This window comes from Acanthopagrus latus, chromosome 18 (genome assembly GCF_904848185.1).
Source record: "Acanthopagrus latus isolate v.2019 chromosome 18, fAcaLat1.1, whole genome shotgun sequence".
In the NCBI taxonomy this organism is placed as follows: Eukaryota; Metazoa; Chordata; class Actinopteri; order Spariformes; family Sparidae; genus Acanthopagrus; species Acanthopagrus latus.
The window spans coordinates 27,420,786-27,439,949 of NC_051056.1; the positions used below are offsets into that span (position 1 = coordinate 27,420,786).

General features: G+C 43.9%; 3 protein-coding genes across 18 annotated transcripts in view; 1 reads left to right on the plus strand and 2 right to left on the minus strand.

Moving 5' to 3' along the window:
• Positions 1-10,222, minus strand: part of LOC119007441 (BEN domain-containing protein 4) — a 13,760-nt gene extending 3,538 nt beyond the window's left edge. The window contains exons 1-6 of one of the 10 annotated variants that reach the window (XM_037077140.1): positions 10,086-10,222; positions 8,046-8,123; positions 6,907-7,747; positions 2,489-3,073; positions 210-301; positions 34-60 (exon numbers count right to left, since the gene is read on the minus strand). In XM_037077140.1, coding sequence (XP_036933035.1) covers positions 34-60; positions 210-301; positions 2,489-3,073; positions 6,907-7,426 — 1,224 coding nt within the window. In that variant the 5' untranslated portion in view covers positions 7,427-7,747; positions 8,046-8,123; positions 10,086-10,222. Of the gene's footprint in view, positions 1-33; positions 61-209; positions 302-2,488; positions 3,074-6,906; positions 7,748-7,945; positions 8,124-8,362; positions 8,505-9,948; positions 10,024-10,085 lie in introns of those variants that run through there. The other 9 variants (XM_037077136.1, XM_037077139.1, XM_037077137.1 and 6 more) reach the window with 9 other exon arrangements.
• A 182-nt stretch (positions 10,223-10,404) lies between these two features.
• shisa3 (shisa family member 3) lies at positions 10,405-13,450 on the plus strand. Its single transcript, XM_037077144.1, has 2 exons — positions 10,405-10,712; positions 12,307-13,450. Exons 1-2 carry the CDS (start codon positions 10,442-10,444, stop codon positions 12,879-12,881), a joined length of 846 nt encoding a protein of 281 aa, XP_036933039.1. The 5' UTR covers positions 10,405-10,441; the 3' UTR covers positions 12,882-13,450.
• A 2,297-nt stretch (positions 13,451-15,747) lies between these two features.
• atp8a1 (ATPase phospholipid transporting 8A1) overlaps positions 15,748-19,164 on the minus strand; it is a 116,591-nt gene continuing 113,174 nt past the window's right edge. For all 7 annotated transcript variants that reach the window (XM_037077127.1, XM_037077129.1, XM_037077125.1 and 4 more), the window contains one exon: positions 15,748-18,425. In XM_037077127.1, the coding sequence (XP_036933022.1) occupies positions 18,328-18,425 (98 nt within the window). In that variant the 3' untranslated portion in view covers positions 15,748-18,327. The remainder of the gene's footprint in view (positions 18,426-19,164) is intronic.

Here is a 19,164-nt window from a genome sequence, read left to right on the forward strand (position 1 = left end):
GAATCTGTCAAAGGCTTGAATAAAAACACAGACCTCAAACACTGTCTGCCGCTCTTCTTCCTGCAGAGACAGAGTTTTCTTTAAAATCCCGCATTTTCACACAAACTCGATCGCACAATTAACACACCAAAGACTTTATTAACATGTGCTAACGATGACACGTGCTTTAAACAGCTGTGCATTAATGCACAGGAGCCTTCCTTCCTCACCTCGGTGAGCTGCTCCTCCGGCATCGGCTGGACCAGCTGGTTGTGAAACTCCAGAACAGTCTTGAAGTAGTCGAGAACATTTTGACAGGGAGCTGCGTAAACACAAACACCAGCTACTGTGACCAGGTATACAAACACACACAGTCACAACCCCCTGCAGGCAAACAGACGACTCGCCTGGTGTCGGATTAAAATATTTTCCTTCCTCTGCAAAAGATCATTTGTGTAGATCCTCAGTATATTTAACATGCAGATAAAAAAAGAGAGGGTTTTTTTTTTTTGTGAAAATGAGGTTAAGGTGACAGCGGGGAGCTCAGAATGCTTTGGGGAGAGCAGGAAGTTTTCAAAAATAGATGCTATTAAGACTGTTGCCCCAAACGCTGATGCATTTAGACTCAGTGAGAGTGTGAGGATCCTCACCGAAGTTACTGCGGTGTGACGACAACAGGCTGCACGGATGATGGATTTGATTAATGAGTAGTAAAGTTATAAATACAAGGTCTTTATGATGATCACGTGTATCATCAGGTGCAACAATCCTGTGTTATTTGTAGCATTTATGTAGCATTCATTTATAACTACTGTCAATAATTACATGCTGAATATTAGCCAATATAATCTACATTGTCATGTGTAACTATAGATACATATCTTATGTCTCTGTGTCTAGTAGCAATTCTATTGATAAATGTAAATACATATACAGTTGTGGATAGATGAGAATATTTTTTTTATGAATTTCCAACTCTCATTTCATTTTGTCTTCTCTGTTTATATCTTAATAAAATCTCTCTATAGTGCGATAAAGTTCTTACTGTAACGTACCAACTTCTGATTTTAAGTAAGATCAATTTCTCAGATTTTACCGTGTACCTTTATTGAAAAAAAAGGCTGGTTCTGTAGTTCTGGATATTGCACTCGACCATATTGAAATTTCAATTATATTACAATCAATTGTGCAGCACTAAACATCCAGTTATAAATAATTAATCAAAGCATCGTTATGTGTAAATGAGTTCAAGGACAAACACTCAAAATGAAGATTCATCGGTACAAAAAAAGCCTCATTGTGAGTTTGTTTGGATCATTTTTGTGTTTCTATACTTTACAAAACAATAAAACCAGGATCAGTTTTCATCCTGTGTGCTGTAACGATGAGGCTGTGTAGTTCATCATGAATCACACTCGAAGCTGCCAGTAAAGAAAATACGCATTACTGGAAACTCTGCTTGCTTAACTGAATTAATATCCTGACGGAGTAACGTAGAGCGCTGTCGGAGCTGAATATGTGAGAAGATTAAAGATTTATCGGAGAACAGAACGTAACATCAGACTCCTCAATGTACGACGAGACGCTTTTATCTGGTTTCAGATCTGTTCTTATTACTGATGCTTCCATACAACCCACATCAGCATTTAGATAGTTATTAAAGATCTCACTGTAAGCTATATCTCTCCAACTTTAAACTGTCTTTTTAGCGGTTAATATAATTTATCATGAAGCTGCAGGTGCATTCCTAAAAGAAAGCTATTAAATATTTTATCATAAATTCCTCACACAGGCAGCTGCTGCTCCAATGTGTTGTTTTCAAACACAACAGATGCACAAGGATTATTTTATTATTATTGATTCACTGGACTAAAATAGACGAAGCTGAAGCAGGAACTGGCACATAAATATATTATTTATGCAACCGAGTCATTCGCGAGGCTGCAGGAAGGAAAACAGGCGAAGTGCTGCAGTGGAAAGTTAACTATGAACTGACTCATTTAAGTGTACGGACTAATTAATTTAATAATGGAAGGCTGATTTCTCTCATCTGAATTTAGGTTATTTGAGATGTTACACACATCCCGGTTATGTTATCTATTATTCAGGACGGCTCGGCCGAGTTTCAGAAGCAAAAAACTACGAACAATGCCGCATTTTTCAATATTCATGTGGAGCCTCACAGCAGGCGAGTTCAAGTCGAGTTGCAAGTCCTCGTTTTAACAGCCCTGGATTTAACTATTCAACAGTAAATGAAGTATTCAAATGAGTTGCACTTTGAAAAGACTCTGAGTAAAGGTACGGATATTCTGATGAGAGTTTGTTTTGCACTTTTAACACATTTTGAATTTAGGAGTTTTATTTTAAATATTGAGGAAGTCATTGTTTCTTCACACTTTCCAATTAAAAAAGGTTGAAAATAAGACGCAGCAGAGACCTCATCCTTGAGTATAAAAAAAATCTTTGAGCTCTGAAACTCTTCTGGTAGTCAAATCTTTCAGTACCACACCTGGGATGTTCTCCAGCTTGTTGCGGAGCTCCTCGTTCTCCTGCTGCAGAGACAGCACCTCCTGCTCCAACTCCAGGCAGCGTGGACAGCAGTTCTCCTCCTCCTCTTCTTCCTCGGGCAGCGTGGACGACGGGTGGCCGTACGACTCTGACGGAGTCGGCGAGCCCCAGCCGCCCAGGTTGTGGCTCGGAGGAGACACTCCTGATCCCGGGTCGGCCGACGGACACTGCTCGTCCTCCAGACCCACAGCCAGGTGCTGCTGCTGCTGCTGCTGAGGCCCTGAGAGCAAATAGTTCTGTAGGGAGTCCGTGAAGATGCGGAGAACGGCAGAGGTCTGTTGTTGGCTCACATGGCTTTGTTGGGCGTCGTCCTCCGGGTCCGTGGTGGAAGAGCTCTCTTCAGGTTTGGACTTCCCCAGTGAGGAGCAGTGAAGCCCCTGAATCTCCCCCGACCCGTCCTCCAGCTTGATGTTGGAGGTGAAGGAGGAGGAAGAGGAGGAGGAGGAGTCCAGAAGGCGGCCGTTGTTGAGGAGGCTGAGGACTCGGCTGCACTGCTGGGCGAAGGCATCCAGGATGAGACGATTCTCTGCAGCCGAGGGAGGAAAAATCAACGGGTCAGTGACAGTGAACAGTCTGCAGGTCAGAATCAATACCAGTGATCACAGACTGATACATCTGAGGTTCACAGTTAATTCTTGACCTTAGAAACAATCGTGCCTCAAGATCTGGAGCTTTTAAATCACACAGGTTCTCATAAGCAGATTGAATTTGCTCATTTGAAATAAGAAGTAAAAAAAAAAAAAAAAAAAAGACAAAACCAGCAAAACAAAAAGTGCAGTCACTCATTTTGTTTCCAAACCTGTTTCACCTCACAGGGAACAAATGTAGATTAAAGCAAAACGGTGGGCCATAAAAAAAAATTTAAAAAAAGACTATGAAAATAATATCACCACGGTCCATTGAGCTGCTGTTCTGGAGCTTTTGACCACGTCAGTCTCTTCATCAGCAGACTGAGGTTGATTCTTTGTATAACAGTAGATGTTGACTGCTCAGGGTCATGGAGGTTTTAACGTCTGCTGTTCTTAGACAGTCATTTGGATTGCGAGTTATCTGGGTTGAATAAAATCCTACAAATTAAAACTATCTGGTGCTGATGATGAATTGAAGAGTCTTACAGTTTGAGAGGAAGGAGAAGCTGCTGTGTAGTCGGCTCGTACGACACAACAACAAAGTAATCTTGTTAGAAAAGAGCTGTGACGGTCAACGATAAAATGAAAGTTCCTTGTAGCAGCTTTTTGATAAAAAGTGCTGCGGTATAATCAGCTAAATGTGCCTTAAATATCACAAGTTATTGAAGCAATATGTAGTTTTGATGCAGACATTTTAATCAGAAGAGGAAAATCTTCACTGACTGATGTTTTATGACTAAATAAACAGTCTCTTTGTTTTCATGACTTAATAAACTGAATCAACAAGCTGACCCTAAAGAACACCACACTTTATACTGATTTACTTTGTCTATATGTGGCGGACCCTGCCACCTCTCTAGCTTCAAACAGAAAAGATATCATCAAGTCAATATTTCTCTGAGTTTGAGTTTCTGTTTCACACTGCCCCTTTAACGTACCAGCAGTTATTAATGTGGTCAGAAAATGAATCCAAATGGTTAGTGAGACGACAACAACGCAACATAAATCTGTGTTCATACTCTGGACTGTTTTGGTTGTGAGATACTGGATGATCCGACATCTTCTGGGCTCTGAAAACTGGTTTAAATAAACCATGTGAGAAGTCTGTAGGGGAATATTACGATTCTCACAGGTCGCTCTGTTGCCAAACAACAGGAGGTCATATGAGTCTTGTACAGATGTTAGTCTGGATAATGATACTGTCTCATAGTCTCTGCAACAGAGATATTCACATCTACTGTAGATATGTCTACAGAACAGATGTCTGACAAACCGAGCCAAGGCTAAGCTAACTGTTTGCATAAACCTCGTAGGGAGGCCTTCGATCTATCTATGTTTACAGACTAAATGTCTCTGACCTATTTTACCTCTTAGTCTTCTGGCTACAGTGGAGAGACTCTGCATCACCCCCCCCTTGCTATGTTGTTAAACAGATAACCCTGTATGGAAGCACTTCCTCCTGAAGCTGTGAGGTATCATCTGGACCTTGGGGAAGACTCGGGGGGATTATCATGGCAACAGCTCCTCCAAGATCTTGTTTTAGAAACTATCTCAACGTAAGTCATCAAGAACGGTCCAGCGAGCCGAAATTCCACAACATATTCTTCTGTGAGACGCCTCAATTCATCTTCTCTCCCCCCTCAGATCCCATTTTCTTGACTTATCCGACCCGGATATGTCGAAATCTGGTGACAGGCATTAAGGAGAACCATAATAAGTGTACAGAAATAGCCGATCTGATAGCTGATGGTCTGGTTTGTACTTATGTGGGTCAAAAAGAGGCATCGGTATTAAACTGAGGGAGTTTCATAACAAGTTAAAAACTCCTTTATTGAGTTTAAAATGCAGTGAAACTACAAGACGTGCAGCTGTTGGACGATGTCGCGGCTGGAACGTCACAAAGTTTCCTACAGTAATGGAAACAATGTGAGCGTTCTGCCTTCCTTTCCCCCCCCTTTTTTTTTCTTTCTTTGCACCGTGTCTTATTGCGGGGCAAAGCGTTTTCATTACAGTAACATGCAGTCGGGGCTCGTCTGTTTACAGAAATGTCAGCTTGATTATGCTGATTTATTCAGATGTCAATAAACTCTAAAGTCACAGTATCTGCTGTGACCGAGCACGGCGAATCGGCACAGATGTATATTGTCCAGAGACGAGAGCCAGTGTGTCGTGTTCCCTGGTAGTCTGGGCACGTCTCAATGAGATGATCTCACACATACCTCCATGTAATGATTACCACTGGCCTCTCTCTCTCTCTCACACACACACACACACACACACACACACACACACACACAGACAAAATGAGTTCTGGGCGGCCACTGCTGCGTTGCCACTCGCTCAGACGTGTCTATCAGCCTGGCGCAGATGTGTCGCATTTATTAATATGCGTGCTGTCTCTGTTTACCCGTCGAGATGTAGCTGATATCATTCGCCTTCACCCTGCACCCACCACCTCCACCTCCACCTTCACCAGTCCCCCCCCCCCTTCTTCTTCTCTCTCCAGTTTGTCTGAGGCACCCGAGAGCTGAGAGCCTCATAAAATTTCATTAAAAACAACACGCTCTGCAGAGGCAAATTTATGAGCCCCATTTATTTTAATCACAAGTCTTTGGGAAAAAGGCTTCTCGGTGTAATTTGTGTTATTGTGTGCTGAACTGATTGCTGAGTCCCGGGGTCCTCTCCTCATGAGAAGGACAGCAAGTTTTTTTTTTTGTTTTTTTTCCTCCAGCCATGAGAGGGGACATTAAGTTGCACCCCATCGTGCAGATAAAAAGCACTCTGATGTGTCATTATCGGTGAGAATGCACGGCACGTTTGGCAGACGACTGGATGATACATCTTGGTTAATATGGGAAGATTCACTGGAGCGGGAGGAGGGGGATGTATAATTTTGTGTGATTATTTCATTAGTGAAATCAGGAGCTCATGCACGCCAGGAAAGGATGCAAACCTCTGCTTTATAGTTTGAAGAAAAAGACTCTTGCTGTCTTTCACAGATTAAAGTAGGTTAAAGATATGATGTGATTGCCTATTTTTAGGATCAAACCTGTGAACACTTCTCAGGCAGGTGAGCGCGGCGCAAACCTGAAGCTCCCGACTGTACGAAAAAGCAAAAACAATAACCAAGCAGGGGACTGAGCCTCTGCTGCGGGCGGCGATAACGAGATTATCATCCGATTAGAAGATGAGATGTCTAATGTTTAATGTCATAACGGGCCTGGATTGGGTTCATTGCTTTCATCCTAATGTTGGTTCCTGTGGACCCGCCCTCCACACGGGGAACACATTTCGTCCTGAGCCTGCACAGCCCCTCTAATGAACAGCAGCTGAGGAGGAAAAATGAGCACCGAACAATGTGTTGCAGCCGGAGACTGTGAGGGCCCTGCACACACACACACACACACACACACACGTAAACACACACATGTACACACAATTACCCAGTGTAATTTTTAGCACATGCACACTGGAGATTCAATCATGACTGGTCTCATTACAGCAGCAGATCAATCACTGCTGACAGGAGAGAAGCAGAGGAAGAGATGAGAACAAAAAAAACAAACAAAAAAACAAAACATGAAGAGCAAACAAAAGACATCTTCACCTTCTCCCTCAGTGCGTTCAGGTTAATTGATTCTGTGGGAGTAAATCTGAAATTGCCCACCAGAACCGGGACGCGCTGACGTGTGAGGAGTCATCACTCACTCTGAACAAGTTTGGGACCCACCTGAGCTGATGCTGTAGGTGCAGTCTGGGGAGAACCTGCTGCCGCGCCGCTGCTGGGCACCAGGAGATGCCGCTGCCGCCGCCGCCACGCTGGCCGCCGGCGCTGAGGTGGATGTCGGGACCCTGCTGCTGGGCCTGCTCTCACAGGGGAGACGATGCTGCTGCTGCTGCTGCTGCTGCTGCTGAGGCGTCTGGTGATGCTGCTGGCTGCTGCTGGTAGCGACGCTGGTTTGGTGGAGCTGCTGCAGACGCTGCTGCTGCTGTTGCTGCTGCTGCTGGTGGTGCTGGTGGTGTTGGTGGTGGTGGTGCGGCTGGAAATGATGAGGCTGCTCCGGGTGGAAGGTGAAGTGATGCCCGTCTCCAAACAGCGGCAGCTCGACCACAGCGGACCTGTCAAAGCGCGACTTGCCCGCAGAGCGCTTGCTCTGGAAGGGCTTCAGGCTGCTGTACGGACCCCGCTGTTGTCGGCACATCTTCGGGGCGCACGGCCCTTCATCCGCGGGCTGCATCTCTCCCTCCATCCCCGGCCAGGTGTCACAGCGCGGCGGGCGGGCGGATGTGTGGCTCCGGGTCGGTACTGTGGTGGTGGTGCTGGTGTGACAGGCAGCTGACGACTGGAGGGGGGATCAGATCCGTCACTGTCTGGCTCGGTTTCCCTCATACACACTGATGAAGGGTGGGCTAATTTACTGACAAGCCGCCGCTCCAATCCCCAGTCGGGAGCGCCGACACTGAGCCTCTTCCAGAGGGGGATACAGGCGGGACTTGTGCGCCGCTGCCTGCCTCCTTTGTAGCCTCCATCCACACACAGAGAACAACGGGGCGCTGCTCGGTAGTACAATCTGAGAGGGAAAAAAAAGGGAAAGAGGAATCCGGCAAATGAAAAAAGGCAGAGGCCATTTTGCTCCAGAGCTCAAAGCATCAATAGAGCAACATGAGCGCGAATGAAAGAAAAGGCTGCCAGAGACCATCAGAGACCCCCAGAGACATCCAGAGTCCCCCAGAGACACCTGAAGACACCCAGAGAGACCTGGACACACCTGAAGACACCCAGAGAGACCTGAAGAAATCCAGAGTCCCCCAGAGACACCTAAAGACACCCAGACACACCTGAAGACATCCAGAGTCCCCCAGAGACACCTGAAGACATCCAGAGTCCCCCAGAGACACCTGAAGACATCCAGAGTCCCCCAGAGATATCCAGAAACCCCTAGAGACCTGGAGACACCCAGAGACACCAGAAGTGACCATCAGCCCGAGAAATACACTTCACATATGATGTTTATTTGTCTCTACATGTTTACTGAATGAACCAAATTTAATAAACTAAATGTGATCTTACAGCCTTTTATTCCTACTTTAAAGGTTTCATTCTTCTGATCCATGTTCAGTTTATTTAAGCAGTTAAAGACGAGAAAAGAAAACCTCTCTGCATCCTGATTAAAGTCAGAACTCACCTTCATGTTTGAAGCTCAGGTTACAGGCTGCTGTGGCAGCTGCTCTGCAGCCTGCAGGGCTAAAAGTTTGCACCACCACATGGAGGCGCCACATCAATAGGTTACCACCAGGAGATTTAATGGATGGAGGGAAGGAAAAGAGCTGCTGCTGATTACAATAAATGATTTTTTCCCCCTCCTCTCCCTCTTAACAGGCCAGTCAGGTTAGATGTGTTTGCTTCAGAAGAACAAAATGGCAGGTTTGTATGAGTTGAACACGAGAGACTGGGCTTTATAAAGGTGATAGGTTAATGTGATTAATAGGCTTAAACAATAAGCTTTCAATTGTGTTTATCATAAGCCAACAAGTTATTTTTTCTGCAAAGGTTTAACCATGTTACCTCCTCTTGTTCGATTAGTTCTAGTTTAAATCATGCTAAAACTACATACAATACTTACAAGTGAGTAACTTTTTCTCTACTGACCACACAAAGTGAGAATTAACATCACAATATACTTTGGTTTTAATTGTTTACCTCTATTTGCTAGCAACTATAATCCGTTTTCAACATGAGAATAACTGTGACATACATGAAAAAAACATTGGAATAAAAGTGGAAAAAGGTTAAATCGTAATTTAACTGTAGCAATAGTATAAAAGAGTCTGCAAATTGACAGAAAAGGCCGTTTCACAGTAATATCTGGTATATTTATTGCTAACATTAGCCATACATTTGGCTGTTTCTGCCACCGTTTAGCTTATAGCCTATACATTAAAGTTAGAAACTTTTACTGAACAGCGTTTCACAACAAAAAATGATAATGTCACAAGATAATAATTTAGTTTACTTTAATAAGGCTGAGTAAGCTAAGTAGCAGGCTAGGCTAACGTTACCTGGCCAAGTGGCTAAAATAAGAATAAAAACATAGCAAAAATAAAAGAGGCTACTAAAATGAAATGGTAAATGTTTAAACACAAGTAGAAAAGAGTTTTACAGTAATGTCTGATATCTACACTTTGCTAAATTAGCTAACATTAGCCACCAATCAGCTAATTAAGCTATTTCTGCTACAGTTAACTAGCCTTTTAATTGAAGAGAGCAACTTTTGCTCAGCAGCCTTTTAGACCACAAAACCTGAGAATCAAAATTAAGATAATAACGATTTTATCTCCTTGACAGAAAAGGCTAGGTAGGCTAAGTAGCAGGCTAGGCTAACATTACCTGGTCAAGTAGCTAATATAGAACAACATCCCACAAAGAGGACACTAAAATAAAAGTTATAAATGTTAAAGCACAAGTAGAAAAGAGTCACACAGTGTATATTTAGATATATCATCTGGTATTTAAACGTTTGCTAATTTTAGCTAACTTTGAGTTAGCTACTGGCTAAAGTCCAGTAACTTAGCAACCAAGTAGGTAGTCTTGTGTTGTCTCTCTAAACTTCGTGCTTCGTGTTTAAATTACATTTATTCACATCGACTATTTTAATTTCAAACCCTCCTCAGTGTCCACACAGGCCACTGAGGTCTTCTCTCATGCAGAATAAGCTAATTAAGCTAATGGCCGCTTGTTATCGGAGCTCATTCGGATCTGTTGAATATTCACCACCAACCGTCCGCTGCTGAGACCGCCACAACAACCTCGTGAGCGCGCACGTCCGGATGTAACGAACTGGGGGGGCTTTACGTGCGCGCGTCTGAACCCGAGTTCACAAAAGCAGCTCGTCGGCGAGGAGGACTCACAAGTTCCGAGAGACGAGACCTGGAGCAGCTCGACCCGGGGAGGGAGAGCAAGAGAGGCGCCCGGAACAGACGGTTCGACTCTCACGTGTTCGGCCGAGAAGCTGAAAGAAGAACTTTTAATTAATTCAGGATTAATCAATTTGTTTTCCAATTTGGCAACTTTGTGTCTCGAGGCGGAGCGGATGATGATGGGGAGAGATGACGGTCACACAACTCTCACACAACTTCGGCTCCACTCGCTCCAGTCAGTAAGTTTCCCCCGAATGAGGAGCGTCTAACCCGGACCGACCCACTGCTGAAGCCCCCGCAGGACGCAGGGACACTTTGAGCCCCACCAGCGGGCTCCGCTCGCCGGGATGGTGCGCCTGCTGAACTGCCTGCTGCTCGGATATCTGACCTGGAATCTGCGGATATCGGACGCGCAGGGGGAGTACTGCCACGGCTGGCTGGACTCTAATGGGAACTATCATGAGGGCTTCCAGTGTCCGGAGGACTTGGACACCATGGACGCCACCGTGTGCTGCGGCTCCTGCTCGCTGCGCTACTGCTGCGCGGCGGCGGACGCGCGGCTGGACCAGGGGAGCTGCACCAACGACCGGGAGGTGGACAACACGGAGTTTGCAGCGCGTGAGTTCGGTTGTTTTTAAGCTCGTGCATGTTGTCTCAGGTATAAACATACCTGGACATGACAACAACAGACACTAATACTAGTTCAGAGCTGCAGAAGGCTGATAAACACCAGGAATACAGCACAGCAAACTCTTAAATGATCTTTATTCAACACAAATTAAGAAATAATTAAATTCAGTAAGATTCATGCACACCTCAAGTCTCATTTGTAGCACACAGAGGTCAAAGGTCAAAGAAAAGAGCAGCTTTCAGTGCCTTGCTCAAGGGCAATTTCCACCCCACCAAATTATGAGAATATGAAACCCCACATTTAATTCATCTACTCAGACTAAACACTAATAAATCTCCTAAAAGATAAACTTCTATACCTGTCAACAAATGATGCTAAGGACAAAATACCAACATGTGTTATAAAGTTACAAAGTTGCACCGATGTGTTGAAAAATCACACTTTTATTAGAAGAATCTGTTTTACAAGACTGAAAGTGTTTTTTTCCTGTTAAATTCAGTTGATTTAATTGAAAAAAAGTATTTCCAGCATGAATCAGTCAAAGTGTCCTGACTTCTGTCAACGTAGAAAGAAAAACTCAAAGGAAAGTTTTTAAAAGTGACTCTTAAATGATCTTTAAGCAGAAATTGGTAATAAATTCACTGGATCCACAATGTAGGAATGTTTCACACAAGCAGGCGTCTTTGTTCAACCACATATAAAACTCATTCAGCTGCACAGAAGTTTTCACAATATTGTGAAACCGGCCTCTTTAAACATTTAACCCGCTCAGTGTCACATTAACCCTTCGAGTCGTTCATAATCGTCCACTTTAACCCTCCAGCTCGCATCGGTTTTCTTTAAATTTCCCCCGAGCTGATAAGCAAAGCTGCGGCTCGCTCACTGAATCGACTGTGTGCTCGCAATTTCCTAATTTTTTTCCTCTCAAAATAAATAAACACTGGCTGATTTCCTTCCCCACAGAGCAAAGTGGGTTTCATGGAGTGAAACCGGAGCTGTTTGTGTTTTTCCCAGCAGGAATGTGTCTGTTGGGGTTTTTTTGTTCAGAAGTTTAACCAAGAAGGATTTAAAAGAGACGACGCGATTAAAAAGTTGTTTGGCATCATCGTTAACAGGCCGCGGTCTGTAGATGACCAACAAGGCGACACTCTGAAACCACGAATTTAAGTTTCGTCAGCTCAACATCAACATCTGGACGTGTTTATTAATGTGTTCATCAATAACTTCTCTCATAAGCAGAGCTGCAGATTACCATCATTCTCACAGGTGATTATTTCATCAATTAACTGATTAATTGGGTCTAAAAACTGTCTGAAGTTGACAAAGATGTTCAGTTCACTGTTAAAGAGCAAAGAGACCAGAACATATTCACACGTCAGGAGCTGGAATCTGAGAATTTGACTTGTTTTCCCTCAAAAAAGGCAAATTGTTAAATTCAATTATCAAAATAATTGGCGATTGAAATAACTGATTAATCTTTACAGCTCTACACACGAGATTTTCTGCTGTTCAGTTTTATTTGTGTGTCTTTTATTCGACCCGTCTGTCTCATGTCGTCCTGACCGTCCTGTCTCCCCTCAGAGCCCGTCTACGTTCCCTTCCTGATGGTGGGAAGCATCTTCGTCGCCTTCGTCATCGTCGGCTCTCTGGTGGCCGTCTACTGCTGCACCTGCCTGCGGCCCAAGCAGCCGACCCAGCAGCCCATCCGCTTCTCCCTGCGCAGCTGCCAGGGCGAGACCATCCCCATGATCCTCACCACCGCCCCCCCGAGCCTCCGCGCCCCGTCGCGACAGTCCAGCACGGCCACCACCAGCTCCAGCTCGGCCGGAGGAGGCAGCTCCATGCGGAGGTTCTCCCTCGGAGGTCCGGGGCAGCAGCAGCAGCACGGCTGCCTGGTGTCCGCCACCATCTCCTCGTCGGCCTCCACCCCCACACAGACCCCTCAGACTCTCCCTCCCCCTCCCCCTCCCCCCTACACCTCCCCACCTATGTCAGGAGGCATGCAACACCCCTCCACCCACACCCAGCTGCAGCTCCACCAGCCCTCCATGTCCTCTCAGAGCGCCGGGTTCCTCCTGCCGCAGCAGTACTTCTTCCCCCTGCAGCCCGACGCCTTCTCAGCGGCGAAGGGATTCGCCGACTTCGGACAGAGCTGACAGGGCCGACGGAGAAGGATTACAAGGTTTTCAGAGCCCGCGAGGACAAATACGCTGCGATCCAGCTGGTGGTGTTTGGGTGGAGGGCCCGGGCCGGCTCAGCGGACACAGAGAGCGTGACAGGAGGACGAGGGATAAAGTACAACAAAGCTGCTGTGGTGGAGCGGCGTGGCCAGAGGCGTTTCCCCTTCTGCATCACAGCACACATCGACAGAAACTCTGAATCTGAATCTTGTGCACTTTGTCTCTTATTGTAAACAGACCTCACTGAGCTACATTTTTATTTTTTTATACATGCTGTCTTCTCTCCAGTCTATCACACACCCAGAAATACTGTAGACGGCCCGACACTGTCACTCTGAGACTTGTTTCATTGGTAGAAATAGACGTTGGAAACCAGGGAAATATCTTGTTTTTTTGACAATCGCGAGGACCCGACACATAAAGGACATTTTATTCTGGAGGAGCGTGGACTTTTATAAGATGTTGTTACAGGCACTATAGCCAGAGCAGGGTTGTCATATTGATTCCCTCATTTACATCAAATAAAAAAAAAAAGTTGTCTCTCAGTATCTTCTGTGTGCCGATTGAAAAGGTCTCCTAAAACACAAACGGCCGAGGAAGCGTGTCGAAGCCTCGCCGTCGCTCAGACAGAAAGGAAACCGGAGCGGCCGGCCTGCACGGCAGCTCCCTACCTGTCGCTCATCCTCGCGCCAGACTTCACAGCAGGAATGCAGCGCTGAGATCAGTCATTGTCAGTGCTCAACGAGCATGGCATGGTCACAGTGTTAAAAACAACTCGCCCCAGAAATAGAGGTTTGGGTTGCAGCAACAGGTACGGCAGAATCCCAACAAAGGCCGCTCTGTTCTCCACTTATCAGATTCTGAGGCAGACTTGGTGTCAGTGCTCGTGAAGCTGCTGGGTCTGAGGATGTTCACAGTCTGTTATCGCTCGTTAAAAAATACGATTTCCACGATCGTTAATTTGACAGATTCCAGCGTTTAACTTCTGGTTCGTACTCGCGGCTGTCAGTTCGGACTTCACCTCTCACATTCCTCGTTCTGCTTATAAAAGGAAAACACAAGTTGTGAACACGTCTCTCGTGGCGTTTCCTTAAATCTTTTTGGATGGTTGAAAAAAAACAAAAAAAAACTTTAATGTCTCTGCCAGGAGCTGGAGAAAGTTTCCAGCTTCTCGTTCCAAGTTATCCGTGAAGGCAGGAGTCTTTATTATTACTGCTCACGCCGAAGGCTTCGGCTTTATTGTTACTTAAAACTTCCAACAGCTCTCATCCTTCTCACAACAAGATCCGACGTCTGTGTAAGTCACTGTGGAGGTGAGATCAACAGACATTAGACGGATTATTCTTTAGATTCCAGATTGTTTTGGCATGTTCAGCTGTGATTCAGTAGAAGTTTGAGACGAAATTTAAACAGAAAACAACTTGTGCAATCAAACTTTTTTCACCGAGCTCATGTCGTCATCTCCTTCATACAATCACGTGTTTCACAAACTTCACAAACACCTGTGAACGACTGAGCCTTTCGAAGATGCTCCTTCATACCCAGACATGTTCTTGTCACCTGAACTTTGAATGTTCCAAACAGGTGATTTTGAAACATTGCACAACTTTTCTCAGTCTGTTGTCGTTCTTGTCCCAAACTCCAAAAAGTTGACAAGGTTAAACATTCGATAAACTGCCTTTATATTGTTATTAATTGAGTTTATGTTTTATTTATGTTTTACACAGCGTCACAACTTGTTCAGTTTATAATCCGACACCAAAGTTTGGTCACATTTGGTTTCTGATTTACGAAAAAAGAAAACCTCCCTGAAAGAGGACAAGATGTCGCAGCTTTGATATTGGTTGTAAATAAATAGTGATCAGAGGGATCACAGGCCGCAGACAGAGCGTGATAAATAAATGTGTTAAACAGAGCGATGAAGCACGCGAGAGTAATAACTTGTAGGTTCCCAAAGTCAGTGCAGCTGGAGATCAAAACAGGAAAACAGCCTGTTTATTGTCTGCAGATCAGATTTGAGTATTTCAGTAATGACGCAGCGATCAAACGGTATAAACAGACACACGAGTCGCTCGATGCTTGAAATAATTATTGACTTCTTCGTTAAATGATGGAAGTTTATTTGACTGCACTGAAAACAGACACACCGGTTTCTCCCCCTCTGTATTAAAGCTGCTCAACAAGTGTTTTTTTTAATTGATTTTAATTGAACTGAAACTAATGAGTTACTATAATCAGTTATGTTTTTCTTGATTTATTTTTTCATCCATAAAAATGTTAGAAAACAGTGATGCGGTCGAACACAGTTCCCCTGAGCTCAAGGTTTCATCTTTAAATATCTTATTTCTCAACAGTCCAACACAAAAACAGTTAATTTACAACCACATACGAGATAAAAGCTGAAAATCTTCACGTCAGAACCTCTGAAACGCATGTTTGTCAATAGATTTTTGAGCAATTTGTTGTTTCCACTTTAGATTTTTAACTGTATCTGGTGATTTTGTATTAAAACATGTTTTTAAATGCAAAATAAGAATCAAAACGTCTCCCTAACTTATTTAGTAAGCGTAACATGTTTAACAATAAATCCAGCTCTTAACTTTAAATCAACCTGGATGCTCGTCTGTCTGTCTGAGATCACGTCCACACGTGAAGGTCGATCACTTCATATGAAGACTCCTCTGACATCGTTTGTTTGTCCTGCAAGTCTCTAACTGCCTTTTCCTGTTTAGATTCTCACTGTCCTGTCTGTCGCCACATGCAGGCACAAAGATGACACAGTGATTACAAACCTGAAAGACAAAAAAAACAAACCCCCCCCAAAAAAAGGCAGCGGCGTTCGTATCGTTTCCTTCATGATTGTAAAGTTTATTTCAGTAGTCCTTCATGGCAGTAAAAGACGACACTTATTAAGTTTGCAGTCCCAACATGCAGAACAATCATCGAACAAAATGACAGAACAGAAACAAAATATCGTAAAAAGAAAAAAGTTAAAAGGTGCGTTGTTTTTTTTGTTTTTTTTTTCTCTTTTGTGAAGTGATCAACACTCGAGGGAGAATCAAAGTAGTACAGTTAAACATCTCAGAGAACAGTTTGTGTTAATCCATTCATGCAGCCCACGACTTCCACGGACAACAACGTGTGTTTTTTATGTTTTCTGGAGAAAGAAAGCAACAGTCCAAGCCTTCCACAACGACGACATCCACATTCAGCAGTTTGGAACTTATTTTGTTTTTTCGACGAGATGACGACCGATTTTTAAACACTTAAAAGACCAGCGGGGGGGAAAATTAATGGTAATAAACCCCTTTCGTGAAGCTGAGAAACACGAGAGCTTCCCTGTAAAGCAGAGCTACACTGCATGAAGAAACAAACGTGTACTACGAGAGAAATCATAGACTGAAACCAGATAATACCAGAGATCCACGACTGGAAAAGGTACATCGAGTGCTTTGTGCAACATCTCCTGTCGAAAGCGAGCCGAGCGTCAGAAACTCTCACCGTCGAGTTTGACACACACACACACACCCACACACACACGTTCCCAGACGGGCCATGCATCAGCACACAGCAGTACACCATAGATACACCTGGAGTCGTGCAGACGGACAACTGGAGCAAGCGCCACCACACACACACACACACACACACACACACACGCACGCACGCACGCACACACACACACACACGATTAAAGAAACACACCAGGAGGACCGAGACGCTCCCGGTCTCACATAGAAGACACAGACATGCAATGCATACATAGACGTTAATCCACAGTAGAGGTGACACATACACACACATACATACACACACATACATACAGCACATGCACATGCAGGCAATAAACCGACACACACGCTTCACACACACCGTCAGAAATCTGATCTCCCATAGGGAGAAGAAAGCAATCACACGGACATTAAGTAGTCAATTATAAATAAATCAAGCTGTAACGATATTAATATTAATAATAACAAGACATGTAAGAAAGCTCCGTTTCCTCGTTCCATCTATTCTATAACCTGCCAGTTTATCAGAGGAAGAAAAAACTAAAAGTTACAGACAGTTCATTACAAAGCCAGTCAATGCAAAATTCATACATCTCCAATATAAAAATACAAATCCACAAAATAACTATAGAGACAAAGTATTTTTGATATTGTCGTGGAGTTTCTTCCTGGCTAAAATTTCTCTCTCTCCCTTAAGCTAATGGCACTTATGTTAGAAGGATAAAATCTCCATTTTAAGGGAAACACTATCACCGCTGTGACCTTCGACCAGACCGTCAGAGAAGCCTCCCGTCCGCCTCCGCAGGAACAAATCTGACTTCATACATGTGCCACAAGGCACTCTGTAGTTTTCACATTGTACGAGTGCAATACTGTGGTGGGGAGACAGTGACTTTGTCTTCAGGAGGAGTGTGTGTGTGTGTGTGTGTGTGTGTGTGTGTGTGGAGCACTGGTCTAAGCTAGCTGGCTAAACTATTCTTGGCTGTCTTTTTCTTCTGTGAGGGAAAAGGTCTACGTAGGCACCGTCGTGATTGAGACAGGAGTGATGTGTGGAATGCTATTATCTGTCGAGAGCAATGCTTCTGCTGTGAAAACGGTGGACACAGGATTACAGGAGGTCGCAGGAGGCAACTTCATAAAAACAGAAATTTAAAAACAAAAAAAAAGGAAAAATAAATAAATAAAAACCAGGCACGATATCTACATACATTATAAATGAAACTAACAAGAAAAGAAATGCATTTTTAAAAAGAAGAAAAGGATGAAGGCATGAGCAAATGTAAGGCTTTACACAATAGATGCTTTGTTAAGTGCAAAAAAGAAAATTTAAATATTACACATGTCTGCTCTGAAGTGGTCCGTTTAGTGCTGGAATACACTCAGGAGTGTGATTACATTTGGCTTAAAGGTTTTTTTCCGAATTCACGAGTACTTGGAAGATTGTATACACGACTGCTCTCTGGCAATCTTTGACAAGTTGAAATCCTCTAAAACTAATCCTCGTCCAGTGTTTCTGACTTCTATAATAACAGTGTTGTTTGATTTAGATTTAATTTAAAGGAGTTTCAATAGAGAGGAGACGTTCACTCCAACAAACTGAGCGAGAACAGTGAAGAACTTCAGACCACAGACTGCTAAGAAAGCACAGTGCTCATCATGTCTGCTGGACACACAACTACGGCTGAAAGTGAACACGGTTTTGTTTTGTTCCTTGTTTTTTTTTTTTTTCTTCCCTTTTTCAAACACAACTCGATGTCTCTCTCTCTCTCTCTCTTCTGTCCGTTTAATATTCACGTCCCAAAAAAATCTCCTCAGTGTTGGAGGCACTCGCTCGCGCCTCGTCTTCTCCACGTTGAGCTTCAAATGTCGCCACCAGAAACGGCTGCTGTGGCTCCGATCGGCCCGGCGGCTCACCACTCGTTGGTCCTCTGTTTGGTGGTGTCGTACGCTCTGATGACCTCAGACTGAGACACAACTCCGTTCTCGTCTTGAGAGAAGGCGTAGCCATCTGAAAGAGGATCGAAGAAGTTAGAACTACGTCCCCGTAGAGATCAGTGATGCATTTAACAGAAACTTCTTATAACACATAAAAATGAACTAAAACAACTTAATTAAAAGTTAACAGAACATAAAACTTAGGAAAATTCAGGAGGAATAGTTCAACATTTTGAGACACATGTTAATTTGCTCTCTAGTCAAGAGGTAGAAGATAATATCAGCAGCTGGTTAGCTTAGCTTAGCATAAATGAAACAAGGGAATCCAAGCACTGAAACTGTGTAATTACATCGTCATGAGATCCACTGGGGCCCAAACTGACTTCTTCCTGCAAGCTAACAGTCTGAAAGAAGCGTCTGTAAAACACTGGATAGTTTTTTTTTTTTTACAAAGTCATAATTTGAGCTGTTTAGTCGAATCCAATTTGGAAACTCAAGAAGAGCCCAAAGATTAAATCATTTTATTCCTTTTTAAGTTAGCCCACTCTGTTTGCAGAAGCTCGATGGGCCCCACAGAAGATCAGAGTTTTGTTATACTAACATACATACAGTCAACAGCTTTCACAGGAAGGATCAATGGTCATCTTCAGTGCTGTAAATGTTAAATGTCAGCTCCCAGGGGAAAACAGCGAGCTCACCTCTATCTGATGTTTACACACTCTGTCTACCAGCATGTCTGAAGCTCCTGATTAACAAATCCCAATTAAATCTAATGTATAACAATATATTTGTTACAGGGGATTATATGTGAG